This window comes from Ictalurus furcatus, chromosome 3 (genome assembly GCF_023375685.1).
Source record: "Ictalurus furcatus strain D&B chromosome 3, Billie_1.0, whole genome shotgun sequence".
Taxonomy (NCBI): domain Eukaryota; kingdom Metazoa; phylum Chordata; class Actinopteri; order Siluriformes; family Ictaluridae; genus Ictalurus; species Ictalurus furcatus.
Window position 1 is genome coordinate 16302989 of NC_071257.1, and position 15926 is coordinate 16318914.

Genomic DNA, 15926 nt, shown 5'->3' on the forward strand with positions numbered 1-15926 from the left:
TTGAGGTCAGGTGCCTGTCAGTCCTACAAGGTAACAGTATAGCCAGAATACCAGCTGTACACACTGGCCTTGTTCGCAGTGACGACATTCCCTTCCACGTGCTGTCTTTCTAATCCATCTTCTGACACAGAGCAGCGGTAGGCTGCATTCAGTGGGTCATTTTCAGAACTTAATAAATGCAGTGCTTTTAGTTCTAGCAGATGTATAAACATACTTTCAAATAGCAATTTCCCAGTAGGTATTAAAGAAAACATTGTCGGGAGGTGGGGTGTATAGAGAACTTTCATATACTCTGTGTATGTGTGTGTGTGTGTATTCAGTACATACAGTAAATGTAATTAATTTTTCCTTTTTGCACAGATATAAGTGTAGTGAACTACAAGGGTGGTTAACTTTGTTCGTAGCTATTTCAATTTCTTTATATACATCTCATGTGCAGCATGGTTACTTGTCTTTAAAAGTTATTTAGTTGCGTCCATGATGTACTCAGAAAGCAAATACTTTCCAAATAAACCTCTGAGTAATAGACGTCACTCTGACGTCAGCCACGCCTCCTGGCTGCAGAAACAAAATGGGAAACTATAGTGATTTATTTTTAAGAACAAATGAGACTTGTTTTCTAAAATGTTGTGTTTTGCTGTTGGGTGTCAGAATTGGAAAAGTATTCATAAACACTTTTTTGTGTGTGTTTTTACCACATACTAGTGAAGCAGACACCTTTCCAAGCCAAAAGAATAAACTTGTTGTTACAGGCAATTAGGATGGATAACTAATTAGAAGAGCTCCGTCTTTGCAGCACCCATTTCATCTTGGCCAAGAAGCTAACTATCATATCAGTGAAGGTGGCACGCCAGCTAAGAATTTAACAGGCTAAGCTTGCTGGTTTGCTAACATGCCTAATTTATATTGCATTAACAAATGTAGCTAATCATCAAGAAACTAGCTATTTAATGCTAGATAGTTGGGTCACGTTCTTTCTGAGGAACTGCCAGTGATGGGCATGTTTATCTAGCTAAATTTGTCATTGTAAAACATTATGTCTTGAAAGTCCCCACAAACAACAAAGTTGTAAGCTTTAAAAAAACCTGTATGCCTTCCATTTCTATCTGTAAATGCTCTCAGTTTCTATGGGACATTTATATACTGTATGTCAGGCCATTGGAGCATCATTTAGCCACTGACAGGATGCCACAGAGTTACAGTACTGTGCAAAAGTCTTTGCACATGCAAAGAAATGATTTCAAAAATAATGAAATTAAATGTTTCTCCATTAATAAAAGATACTATAAAGAGCAGTAAACAGTAATAAATTAAACAAACTCAATATTTGGTGTGACAATCCTTTACTTTAAAATTTTTTTTTAGTAGTCTCAGGTAGAGTTAGTGCAGTTTTATAAGGAAATGAGCTGTAAGTATTATCGAGCATCTTGCAGAACCAGTCACGGTTCTTCTGCAGACTTAGACTGTCGCACTCGCTTCTTATTTTTGCAGCAAAACCCAGCAGCCTTCACTGTGTTTTTTTTTTCCCTGAAAAGTGTCTCTTAATACACTGCTTTCTTTACTGACATACAAACATTTTTTCTGGAACATTTCATTTTGTGCTGGAAAACTAATGTTTGGAAATCTAAAAAAAAAAATTTGTACTGACTTGATAATGTAGAAATCATAAAATAAAAATCTGTAACCAAAAAAAAGGGTGCCTAAGACTTTTGCACAGTACTGTATATAAGTTGAATGTGTTTGTTTAGCCAAATAACAGCTTTTATTGGTAATACAACATTATTCATAGATTCTTCAGTCGGATTATAACAAGTAGTGTCAGGTTGCAGCTACTCATGTCTTTTTCTTTTTGTTTACAAACACCAAAGCAGTCTATTATCAGATACAGAAGTGTTGATCTTTTCTGGATTTCAGTAAAAGCCTCCCTTTGAGAGCTGAATGGTCTTTATTCTCAACACATCCTGTCACTAACTCTTTAAAGCAGAAGCTCTAAGCACTGTCACAGCACCGTCCTTGATCATTTATGCCTGTCAGTGAGTCAGTGTTCTGTTTTGTTCAAGCAACAAATAGTTTAGCAAATAGTTTTCAAATTAAGTATATAATATAATATTTGATTTGAATGTAATATTCAGGTGTGTGTCGCTTTGTTGAAACACAGGCCACGCTGCTGATGGTGTAAGATCACACAGGAAGCTACATCAAATATTTATAGTTGGGTTATAGTGGAAAGGGCAGGTGTGTAAGCGGAATGCGTGTGTGTCTGTAATCTGTAACGCAATACAGCACAGCCAGCGAGACAGACGGAGTGGGTTCTGATGTAAACCTCATTTGTTATGCCATCAATAATGGGGTAAATACCATCTGCTGTTATTGTTCACTTGTCAGAGGAAAAGTCCAGGTGTTTAAAGATCCCAGTCTGAGCTCATGCCCCCATTTCTTCCTCTATAGTGGGAGAAGCTGCAGATGACAGCCAGCGAGAGGAGGAAGATCATGTGCTCCGTAACTTTCCATGTCATCGCCATTACGTGCGTGGTGTGGTCGCTGTACGTCCTGATCGACCGCACTGCAGAGGAGATCAAACAAGGTCAGCTGCCTCTACCAGCCCCCTCTCCTCTCCCTAACCGACCTCACTGACATCCCGTTGTTCTGCTCTAGTTGGAGATTTTACTGTAGATGCATTTAGTTCACAGTGAAGTGTTCCTATTACTGAAAGGAAAATTAACAGTGTGAAGTGTTAATGATCTCTGTCTTCTAACCAGTGTATGAACAGCTGCCTTGTTCTGAAATTAGACTAGGAATGATGCTCATTTATAGCTGACAAATGAACATCTATTATCATTCTTTAATACGTAGCTATGTAGCATGTGTTCTAGATTGGTGTATATAAATATGTAATTGAACTGACATTAGACTACAGTACTCTTCCCACTTTCTCATGCCTCCTGCTTCCACCTGTAGTAAAATAGTAATAAACTCTTTTTAACCACGCAGCCAGGAGAATACCAGGTAAATGCTTTCTGCCTTTTAACATCTGATGTGTCTTTTCTCTGACTCTGGTTGTTACTCCACATATCTACATTTCTAATTTTCCCTCCTATTTTCCGCTCAGAACTTTTGCTTTCTTCCTCTCTGCCTGAATATCTGATCCACCCTCCTTTCTGCTCAGACGTCTGACTCTCTTGCCCGTCTACTCTCCCCTCCTTTCAGCTCTCTCTGCCTGCTAGAGATTCACCCATCATTTTGAGCCTTAAATGCTAATTGGTTGGTGAAATCTGAATAATATGCATTTGCTTTGACTATGATGCTAAAAGGGAATTTCCAGCATTGTGGGAATATAGCACTTTATAGTGCACTCCAGCCACTGATTCACATTTTTTCTGATACGTGAAATTATAGAAGGATCATAAGATATAGCTGAGGAAAAACGCGAATTAGGCCAAGAAGAACACCTGTTCAGTAAATTCCAAACCGTTCCCAAGAATAGCAGCTGTGTGTGTGTGTGTGTGTGTGTGTGTGTGTGTGTGTGTGTGTTTCAAGTGATAAAAGACTGGCATTATGTAAATAAAGTTTCAGTTGCCATGGAAATGATCAAAGAGCAACAAATGTCCAGAAGTATGTTCTTCTCAGCTTATAGCGCAGTCTCTCTCAGGAGATCTGCATATCTTCAGGACTAACCCCCCTGTCTCTTTGCTCTATTCCTGCCTGCCATGTCAGGAACACTAAAGCTGCACCCTGGTCTAACTTACGGAGCCTCCCAAAGCAGTACAGTATTATATTCCATGTTCAGGAATACCTTGTGTGGTAGCTCGCAGTAGACAATAATGATTTACCACATTACAGTCCCTTCCCAATCTGATTAGTCATTACTGCAAATGAGACGGTGATATGCTTGAAAATTAATGCGAAAATGATTTGATTTTAATGTATTTTCCTGTTAAAGGCACTATGAAGCTCTGAACCTTATCCTGCCTTGGTAATTCTTTGGAACGACTTCCACTGCTTCTGATAGATCATTCGTCACTCGGCTGTCACTGGGAAGACAGAAAATTGCGTTAGGACATTATTAGAACAGTAAAAGAGAGTGGTATGCCTCCCTCGCTTCCAGAAGACAGGAATAGTAGAGTTCGCTTTTTAAATTCACAATAACACTAGGATGAGTTCGAACGAGAAATGCTATATGTGGAAAATCAGAATTCCTTACTGGAACATCTTGTCTGTGATTCCAGTGTCGTAGCTCCTCCCATGTCCGTGCCATAGCTTGACATTTAGAAAATATCTCTCACTCCAGAATCATACTGTATTTGTGCACAGAAATGATGCGGTGTTTTTAGCTTTGTCACTTTGTGGTTTTTGAGAGCATATATCTTTCAGTGTTTTTTTCCCCTTCCAAAAAACCTGACATGATTATAACAAGTATAATGTAATTAGTTTGGTCAGTTTTTTAAAGTGCACCTATTATGGTTTCTCAAATATGACCTTTCATGTAGTGTGTTATAGATCTCTTTGTGAGTGTAAAAAGTCTACAAAGTTTCAGAAATCAAAGCGCACGACAAACTGAGTTATTGACTCCCTAAAGAAGAAACCGAGTCTGAACAGCTGAAACGAGTTGTTAGTAATTCCAGACTTTACTTCCTGTACGAACCTACGTAGGTTTGTAAAAAAAAGCCCCGCCTCTGGTCTTCATCTGCTGCCCGCTAACAGAAGGAGCTGAAACCCGTTATGGTAATGGGCGTTTCCTTTTTGAAACACACTGACAGCAGGAGACTAATCACAACAGACTGGGGCATCTGACCAAATCAGAGCAGAGTATGCTGTCTGAAGGGAGGAGTTTAGAATGAATCCTTTAGAACGAGTCGTTTAACGAGTCGCTTGTGACACTGGGGGGAAACGGTAATGCTGCAGTTTAAAGTATGAGCACATTAAAGTGTTTTTGACCTTGGATGCATGTAAATGTATTGTATGAGACCTTTAAAACAAAATTAGGCATGTTTCAAAACTATAATAGGTGCACTTTAATAAATGATTATAATACTTTGAGACTGACATTAATTTTGGGCTTTATTTTTCGGTATTATTTGATACTGTGAATAAAGCTCTTGTCCTGTTTTCTGCAGGGATTCTCGAGTGGCCTTTCTGGACCAAGCTTGTGGTGGTGGCCATCGGCTTCACCGGCGGACTGGTTTTCATGTATGTGCAATGCAAAGTCTATATCCAGCTGTGGAGGAGACTTAAGGCCTACAACAGAGTGATATATGTGCAAAACCGGCCAGAGACCTATAAAAAGAATATTTTCGATAAACCTGTACTCATGGAGCCAAACTTGGATAATAAGGAGGGTTTCGGGCCAGCGCAGTCAGACACAAACTCTTCGCAGTACACAGAGACCGAGGACTACAGCATGGAGATACTGCACGTGTGAGCCGCGCATGCCCAGCCCAATTCCACTGGACCAGATGATGCTTTGCCCCCTGCCAGGGTACAGTTGGCACCACAGGGTACTGGGCAGAGTAACTGAGACAGAACTCCTCCTGTTTTTTAGGTGTTTTCTTTGTTTTGTCTGTTCTGTTCCTGTAAGTTGTTGGCTAGCCATTATGAGTCGGTGTGCACCAGGTCCAACTACTGCCATTGTACTACTCTTGTAAGAGATGTGTGAAGCACCCTTGTGTGCATCTGTGCTCACCGCGTGCGTGAGTATGTGTCTCTGCGCTGGTTCTAATGGAGTCCTTAACAATGCATTTAAGCACTTTTTAGTTCCCTCTTTTAAGGCTCTGCTGTTTTAATACCCATCCATTTATATATACATAAGGGAAAAAAAAAAAGAAGCTTGAAGTTTTGAGAGTTTTTCTCGCATTTTGTATGACATTTTTTATTCCCACTCAAACGTTGGATGTAAAAAAAAAAAAAAAAGGAAATTTGAGGAGATATAAGGGAAAATGGACATGTTTTTAGAGCGATCATGCCATCTTTCATAAAAAAAAAAAAAGAAGAAGAAGAAAAAAGTTGATCAGTCTTTTTTCATTTGTTTGATCTCGTATTTGACTAAATTCTAAAGGTGATACTTATTCACAATGAAATTAATGATTATCTACTAGATAATCACTAGACTAGAGACTAGAGCCACTTGCACAGTTTTAGCATGTTTGCTATTACTGTAATTTGTGACAGGCCCAACAAGAATACGTTGACCACTAGCTATGATACGGCTTCTGTCTTGGCTATCTGCCCTTAAGCGTTCCTTTTGAGGGCTCGAAAATGTAGATCATTTTTAAAATCTCACCCATTACTAGTTAGAGGACATTTTCCTGTGGAGGTTCAATTACTTGTAGCGTCACAACACCTTTGTAGATGATTCGTGTTTTCTATACGTGACTGACTCTTTAGATTGAGTATTTGTTTTGACCACTTTCCTTAAGAATTCAATTCCTTTACGTTATTTTTATCACCCAATAAGACAGTTTTGTATTCATGGTTTCATAGAGATTCATTTTGTTCCTACAACCATACACACGTTTACACGGGACCTGACACAATTGGCTTGGCTTGACAAACATAACTGTAGCCTTTCAACACTTTGCTTTATTCCTTTATCATTACACTTCATCATGCATATCTAAAATATTATTTCAGCATGCATGACCTTAGCATATGACATCTTAAAAACGGCAGTAACTTGATCGATCTTGGAGAAGTCAACATATTCTGTAAAAATTTGTTGCATGGTGTCCCAAAAATAGATTCTTTCCGTCCTTCTCTTAAAAGTTACAGAATGTTGTAAGGGTGTTATGGTTATAAACGTTGGGAAATTTCCATGTTAACTGTGACTTTCACCATTTCCTCATGCAGTAAGTGTTTTTGATATAACAAATCACCTTTATCTCCCTTATTGTCAGAATGTCAGGACGAACCTGAAATCCGAGAATACTTCTGCCATCTAGTGGCAGGGGTCACATTCTACATTTTGTTATACAGACTTTAATGTACCATGAATGCTTGGTGCAATTTGAGCAAAATGAAAAGTGCAATTACAGTTTGTTGAGGGGATCATCCTTGCAGTCCTTTTTTTTTTTTTTTCCCAGTTTTCACATAGGGTATTTAATTCCACAGTTTATGCAAATAACACTACAGGTTTGATGTTGCACAGCTAATATAATATTGGTCTTAGGTCCTTTGAGCTCGAGAGCGGATCTCAACTATCTATCGCTTTGCTATGTTATGACTGTGGGAATGCCCTTTACAAGCTTGTAAATCCTAACAAGCGCAGTTTTACACAACTGCAGCCTGGCGTCCTGTATGATTTGATTCATTTTACTTTAGAAATCAGTGTACAGATGGATTTTCGTTAGATAAACAGGAGCTGGCTCCTTTAAGTCTCTGGCAGTGTGGGACCGCTGACAATTTATGGAATGAAGTTCAAACTGTAATATTTTTGGACAAGGTATGATTTGGAAAAATGTCTGGATTGTAATACTGCATATGCCTTGTCAGGTGTCAGCTTTGCTGAATTGCTGCACTGCGTCTGCTTTGTTTAGCGTTGCTCTGTTGCAGTAATTGTATTGTTTGTCTCTTGACTCTTCATTGCTGCAGGTTGCTAGTAGTCGAGCTCTGACGATCATGTGATCGATCACGCTTACTAACAAACAGATGACACGTGCTTAAAAAGTGTTTCTTGCAAACTGCAATTTATTACTACTGAATCAACTTGAATGTGGTCAACATGACTGTTTCCTAGCCCTCTCTTATTTCATTCTTCTCTCTGCGATTTTTTTCTTTGAATAGTAAAAGTAGTTTTTCATAATGTTTTTAATGAAATCTTGATGTGCTTTGTTTTCGTTTGATTTCCCATATTTGAGTATATAGACTGTAAAACAACCAAATAAAATGAAGTAAACCTATACATTGTTGCAAATGAGACATTTTTGTTTTTGCCACACTCTGTGCTGCTGTTATAAAGCGGTGGTTCTTTGACACAACACTGCCTAAAGAATTGAAACTGTCATGTTTTTTTTTTTTTGGAATATCCATTTCCTCGGTTTCCACACGGCTACTAAATGTCATCAAGGCCTTTTTGCAAGCACTGTGTCAAACTAGAGAAGCAGTGGACCTGATTGAAAACATTGCCGTGGCTTTCTCAGTAGCTAAATATGGTTTTGTGAATCTGAGAAGACTGTAATTTACATGTATAGTTTTGTATTTTATGTATCTGTACTTTTTTTTCCTCAGTATTATTACGCTTTTAAGACGTTGACTTTAAGTTTCTTAATTGACATGTAAGTGATGTTGTTTCGTGTTTTTAAGGGGAGATTAAATGGAGCAATAAAATAAAACCTTGATGAAGCCAGCAGCTGGTTGCCTATTTAAGATGCTCCTAAAGCTGTTGAACTGCAAAAAAAAAAAACACACACAAAAAAAAAACTGGAAAGCACTGCATTCAAATTCACAGTAGCTTTGGGAGATGTGTATTTTACAGACAACTCTGAAAGATTGATACTTGTTTAATAGCTGCATGAGACTTCAACTAGAAAAAAAAAAACGTCAATTAGACCTTATTTTTATTGGCCTTTGGCTCTCATTTTGGCTTAAACGATGCTGTCAGCCAATCATGCGGCAGCAGCACAATTAAATCATGCAGATACAGGTTAAGAGCTTCAGTTAATGTTCATCAAACATCAGACAGGAAGTCTATGGTAACACTGACAGGAAAGCTGACAGGAAGTCTATGGTAACACAAGTGGCTACTATTTACAACTGTTGTGAGCAAAAAAAAACAGTATCTCCGAATGCTCAGCACATCAAACCTTGAGGTGGATAGCCTACAACAGCAGATCACATCAAGTTCCACTCCTGTCAGCCAAGAACGGGAATCTGAGGCTACAGTGAACACGAGCTCACCAAAAATCTACAGTTGGGATTAGAAAAACATCTTCAGCTGTCCAGTCCAAATCATACCTCAGAGTCTGCAGAATTATACTGATTAATTATTATTATTTTTTTTAAATTACATGCATAGATATGAGTGTAAATCATGGCTCTTTTGTGCCAATCCTAAATTTCAACACAAAATGGAGGATATTTATTTATTTATTCAATAGGATATTTATTTATTTATTCAATATTTATTTATTTGTTTATTTATTCAAGTTTATTTTACAATCTTAAAATAAAACCCCCATGTTTCACCTGTAGAAAGCTATACTAACTCCCCTGGACTTTTGGCGGAAGCTTCCTCTGCTTCAGAAGCATTTTCCACACCTAACACACTGTGTCTGCTGGATATGACCATCGCGCAGGAGTCATGTTGTTCACAGCCCTCAAACATGAGCTGTGATGAAGTGAGAGGCATCTGAAAGTCTTTGCTGAATGCAATGTTTAAAAAAAAAAAAAAGCATCCTCAGCCATAAAGGCATTTACAACCACAGGGATGAAATTGCTGTTCAAATGCTGATAAATGATGATCTACAACTTTAATCTACAGTGGGTTTCTCCTTGTAAGCAGTTTCCAATTGTGCACAGTTTGATTTTGGTTATAGCAGGCTACAACACACAATCTTAACTGTAGCTCCACTGAGGCTTGATGAAGTTCAGGAGCAGCATTTTGTGGGTTTCTCTCAGGAACAGTTTATTTCGTGCAAACCTTCAAAACAACTTCTTGTTATGGAAGTGACGTCTAATCATTTTAAAACTGTGTATCTCATCTACACTCTCGGAACTTGTGACACCATGTAATGACGGTCAATAAATGCATCTGCTGGTTTGGAAATTCAACTAGTTTCACATCCTATAGCTTCAGAAGGTCTTTGCTTGCACAGATGTCTGAAATATCCTGTTTCTCAGGAAATTCTGTGTAACTGCACTACAATCTGCACTCGCTTTCATTCTGATTTGATTTTTATTTTTAAGTACACAGGACCTAGCATATAGAGTGCAGCAAAAATGATCAATTTTTGTTGGCCAACCCGGAAATTAGCCTCACCCCGTTTCCCTCGACAAAAAAGCCAATAGGATTTTCCCCCGGCTTTTGGATAATTGCAGAAAATAAACTCTGTGACCAACAAAAGTTCACAATTCTGATATGTTTTGTACATCAAGATAATCTTTACAACTGAACACAACTTTTATGAATTTTGAAGCCTAAATACAAATTGTCAGAAGTAAAAAGCTAATGTTAGGCTATAAATGAACTACTTCAACGTCAAAACCATTAAGCTTTATAGCACTATAATTTGAAAAAAAAAAGAAAAAAGCAATACAATTGGAAAATACTATAAATTGATCAATCTACAAGCACGAGTATAAACACAATGAGGCTGTAGTAGATGAGTTTTCCTGTTCGGCATGATGTCGTTTAATGTCCCTAACAACCTCTGTACTCCCATTTAGCCACTTGTTAGCAACCGCCTTTTTCAAGACACGTAAAAGCTTAACAAAATCCTGAGTGGGGTATTACTGATTTATTTTATGTGGTAGAATAAAACATGAAATTATTTTGAGCTTGTGTTAACCACAGACCTTATTTCAGGCATTTAACCAAAAACCCCATTCAATAATCCCATTGATTTCGGACGCTGGAACTGGAAATGCAAAAACGCTAACTCATTTTCAGGTTTTAGGACTCATTTTTACAGCACTTTATACACACTCCAATCTTTAGGCATACAGCATTTTAGTGTTAAATCTTCACCAAGTTTTATACATGAGGCCAAAGGAGAGGCCAAACAAAGTGCAGCCTGTAGTGTTTGGACGTGTTGAGCAAGCATCTATTCTAGATCTAGTCTGTTTATGTCTTCCTCTGACAGGCTTGGAAGACTTTCTGTGGGAAAGTGAATAAAGTGAGGATTTCCTGACCACCATGTCATAGTCTAGTACAGGGGTGGGCAATCTTATCCGGAAAAGGCCGGTGTGGGTGCAGGTTTTCATTCCAACTAAGCAGGAGGCCCTTTCCGGAAAAGATTGCCCACCCCTGGTCTAGGTTTACCAGACCACATACTTTCCACCATGGCCAGCTTGACCTGAAGCTTGAGTAACCAGGTCTTGAGTGTAGAGGACAGGGTCTTAAATTTATTTCACTTTTGTATTCTTCTTGTCTCTGAGATTGTGGTCGGCCCCTATGCTGTACAGTCACATTAATTCTACATTGTGAATAGTCTTAGGGAACCGTATACCCTGTAATGACATGCAAATGCACCAGGCCCTAATCACCACAAAAATGACGATTTCCCCATTAAAAAAATAAATTAATAAATTAAACAACTGTATTGTAGGTTTCCTCCTATAATATGTAATTATCCTTTTGAGGGGAAACTGCTTTTTGTTTTCCTAGCCACTCTAATGATATGTGTTAATATCATAATGAGTCTTTGTATATCACATACACATTACAGCACAGCACAATTGTTTTCTTCACATACCCCAGCATGTTAGGAGATTGGGGTCAGCCATGATACATAGCCCCCGGAGCAGAGAGAGAGAGGGTTAAGGGCCCACCAGTGGCAGCCTGGTATAGCTGAGGCTTGAACCCCTGACTTTCTGATCAGTAACCCAGAGCCTTAACCACCAAGCCACCACTGCCTAGCATGTGGTTTGAAATGTATACTGAAAGGTCTGCAACTTATGTCCTGCCTTCTGTGTAGACAATTATAATTTGTTTGTTTTTTTGTTTATATCTCTACAATTTTTTTGTTTGTTCTTTACCTCTGTATTTCAGATGTGCTTTTTATAGCTTACACTGGAATGGCCTGTCATTTAAAGAGCGTCTCAAGCTATGATTTCCAACAGGAAATCAACATGTTCTCCCCAATGTGTATTTATTTTGGAATATTCAACCTCACACAACCAGAAATCCTGTAGTTAGAGCTTCAGAGCATGATCTGATGTTAGTGCCCCTAGCAGGAAGCAGCGCCGTTGTAAAAGAGAGTTGCGACACGCTTTGATTGCGTTGCAGCGAGGTCACGTCGTTCACGTAGCTCTCAATGGTTCCTAATAAGTCCTGTTTGAATGGGTTTAAACGGGACAGACAGCAGCAGAGACTATATCTGCAGCAAGTTTCTGTAAATATTAACAAACAATGTGCTTTTATTACCACATCGACTACATTTATTTATGTATGTATTACATGTATGCATTTTTTTCTGGGGAGTGATGGAGAGACAGAGAATTGATCAGTTCTTCTGTGTTCACTTTTGGACTAAAGGGGGATTGCTCCCATAACATAGTATGTATGCATTTACAGTATGTATGCATTCATATTTTTTTTCGTGCTTCTATGGTCATAATTACTTACATCCTAATGCTATCTTATGTTAAGACATTCACATAAGTGAATATCAATGAAAGCAAGTAACTGCTCAATTTAACCCATGAAAGAAGGTTGGTCAGTAGTGCAAAATAAATAAAGCAAACAACTGCATTCAGCAAAACATTTGATTATATAATATATCCAGGGAGAGGGTAGATAACTATCTCCTTGAATGGACAACCTTCATAGAAACTCATTCGATCTCCGAGAGAGAGAGAGAGAAAGCAGGCCACTTTTATGAAATTCCTGGAAAGTTAGGTTGAAAATTACGGGAGCCCTAAGCGGCCATGCATTATAATTTAAAATTTTTTGGTTTTCTCGTGATCTTGGCATAAAACAAAGTTCTTTTCTCACAATGTAATTTTATACTGGAATAAAGTTGGTTTGACGGACGTGTGATAGTCGCAAATTAAGAGACCGTCTCTAAAGTTACATACATTGTTAAACACGTTTCTAACTTCAATAGCATTTGAAGGGAATGACTTACAGTCATATAACCAACTGGAAAGTGTTCATCTAGGTGTCAGGTATGACACACCTTTTAGTTTTTGATATTTAACAAAATAAGCTATTAAATCTTATGTAAATTGGATATGAATTTCACTACAGCACAAAATATATCATAATTTAGAGCTCAATAGCATTTGAAGGGAATGATGTACAGTAATGAAGCCAACTGTAAAGTGTTCATCTAGGTGTCAGCTTCTGTACATTTGGATATTTTACTCTTCTTCCTTTTCACTTTCATTGCAATCCCTCCTCCTCTCATTTTCCTTTTTCCCCTGCTCTAACCGATGATGTTACACTTAGCTCAAATGTGCTGTCCTTCTCTCCTTCCTTTTTGTTTTCTAATCAAATAACAGAGTCTCAACCGAGTTTGAGAGAAGCGGGAGATTTGAGGGCACAAGGTGAGGAGTTTCTGAGATCCTCTACCCTCCACTTGGTTCATATATGTTTGATCTCTACCTCAATTGTGTCTGACTTGACCCATAGTGTATTATCACATCGTGCTTGAATGGTCATTAATGGGGCCTGTGAGACCTTTGCACTTCTGGAAACAGAACTAGTACAGTCTCATTATGGTCATTTCAATTGCATGTGGCTTTTTATGTACTGGTGTGATTACTGTTTGTTTATTTTGTAATGTGGGTTGTTGTGGGGGTTACGTGCTTAAACAGTTGTGGGTTGCTGTCTAATATATGTATTTAATTTACTGTTCTGTGGATTTACTATCTCCCTTTCCCTTCAAATATGTAATATATCATTTATTACTAGAGGTAGGGCTTGGGTGAAGATATATATATATATATATATATATATATATATATATATATATATATATATATATATATATATATATATATAAACTAATATATATAAACATATATTAGTGTGTGTGTATTTAATTTCTTAGAAAATAAAAAATAAAAATCCCACAATACATTTTGGATTTGGGGAGAAAAATAATATTGACTGATAAACTGATCAACTCATAACACGTAGCACACTGAGCAATAAAAATATATTTTAGTACTGAATGTTTCCCGCTTTTCTGTTACATAATATAAGATTACACAAAATGTCACAGGAGACACTGATTAAAATTTTTTCTAATTATTGTTTTGCTAGCCCATAATGTCATGATTATATTGTATAAAAATGTCTGCACATATTCCAAAAATAATATTGCCATATCACCCAACCCAACCCAACCAATCCTTTTTTCTTTCTTTCCCACCCATTTCTCTTTGCATATTCCCTTCTTACATTGTTCTTTCTTTCTCTAAGTCGCCATGTACCTGGGGATCAGCAAAAAGATGAAGGGAAAGATGGAAAAGACGGGAAACCCACGCTCTCTCCGTTTCACCTGGAGTATGAACACCACCAGCAGCATGGAGCCAGCCGCCATCATGAACGAAATCTGCAAAGTTCTAGACGCCAACAACTGCGACTATGAACAGCGTGAACACTTCCTGCTTCTCTGTGTCCATGATGATGGACATGCTGACAGCCTTGTCCAGTGGGAGATGGAGGTCTGCAACTGCCCCGCCTCTCACTCAACGGTGTCCGTTTTAAGAGGGTCTCTGGGATATCCATCGCTTTTAAAAACATTGCTTCTAAAGTTGCCAGTGAGCTCAAGCTATGAATGTCTATAATCTATTCATGTAGAAGAAAAATGAAACTTAAATCCTATATAGAGAAACAAAGCTGTACAATCACAAACGTAGCAGTTTGCAAAATGTATGGGTTTAACAAACCACTTACTCTATGTATTTCAAGTGTATAGACTTTAACATTGCTAAAAGCAATAATTTAAGTGTCACAAGTTGTTACACACTGTAAAAGAGAATTTATTTGAATCTTTTGCTCAAGAATGTGCACGCCTAGGCACACTCACTCTATATCCCTTACAGAGTGACAATGTCAAGATGTGGCATAAAAATGTAAAACCAGAGATATACTTTATTCCTCTTCAGTGTTAATGCTATAGGTATTTGGTGTTTTGAGCAGCCTGTGTGTAAAGGCTATATAAAATCTTTGAAGAGCCAAAATGCTTTTAAATTGCTTCAGTTATTCTGCACCTCAGTCAGGTTTGTTGTCAAGGTTTTGTGCTTGTACTTGAATGTGATCCAGCAACCCAGTTTGAGTTCACTTTCACTGGGTGAATGCTGCAAGACCGGAGTGAAAAGTTTTATTTATTTTATGTCCATTACCCATTTGTAAATAATGCACCTTTTGATTTTAATTATTACATTGTTGCTATTCCTCATACTCTCAAGAGCTCTAATATTTTAATGAGCTACTTGTAATTGCTCACAGTTATGGATTCTATTAAATCAGCTGTACATGACTGACTTTATTTGCTAGCTTAAATTGCTCTTTCAGTCTACACTCATTACTCATTCATAAACCAGCCTTTCTTCTAAAAAGTGCAGGGGTGTATCCCATAGTTCATCCATCCATCCATCTTCTACCGCTTACTCCTTCTTCAGGGTCACAGGGAACCTGGAGCCAATCCCAGGGAGCATTGGGCACAAGGCGGGGTACACCCTGGACAGGGTGCCAGTCCATCGCAGGGCACAATCACATACACACTCACACACCCATTCATAGACTACGGACACTTTAGACATGCCAATCTGCCTACCATCCATGTCTTTGGACTGGGGGAGGAAACTGGAGTACCCAGAGTAACTGGAGTGAGGAAACCCCCGCAGCACGGGGAGAACATGCAAACTCCGCACACACACGGCCCCGGCGGGAATCGAACCCCGGACCCTGGAGGTGTGAGGCGAACATGCTAACCTCTAAGCCTATCCCATAGTTGTGAATGTAAAATACATGATTTAGCTTGACTTGGTTGTGGGAAGGCAGACAAGCGCACTCAAAGCAAGCGTATACCAAGGGGATTGTTCAACATCGTCCCAGAATGACAAATGTTCTGAACACTTTAGATACCTTATGTTAAATAATTGCTAACGTGAATGCTGATTTATGATAAATACAATTGTGTTTGTTTTATCGTTAACTTTAAAACAATTGCAGATAATAGTTAGATTTTATACCATTTAACAGGTCCATATGTTATGGGTTCAACCACTACTGATTTTTGAGACAATACAATAGACAGGTG

General features: G+C 38.2%; 1 protein-coding gene across 4 annotated transcripts in view; it reads left to right on the forward strand.

Moving 5' to 3' along the window:
* LOC128605536 (E3 ubiquitin-protein ligase MARCHF8) overlaps nucleotides 1-8339 on the forward strand; it is an 87314-nt gene extending 78975 nt beyond the window's left edge. For all 4 annotated transcript variants that reach the window (XM_053621078.1, XM_053621080.1, XM_053621079.1 and 1 more), the window contains 2 exons: nucleotides 2449-2584; nucleotides 5115-8339. In XM_053621078.1, the coding sequence (XP_053477053.1) occupies nucleotides 2449-2584; nucleotides 5115-5419 (441 nt within the window). In that variant the 3' untranslated portion in view covers nucleotides 5420-8339. The remainder of the gene's footprint in view (nucleotides 1-2448; nucleotides 2585-5114) is intronic.
* The last annotated feature ends 7587 nt before the right edge of the window (nucleotides 8340-15926 follow it).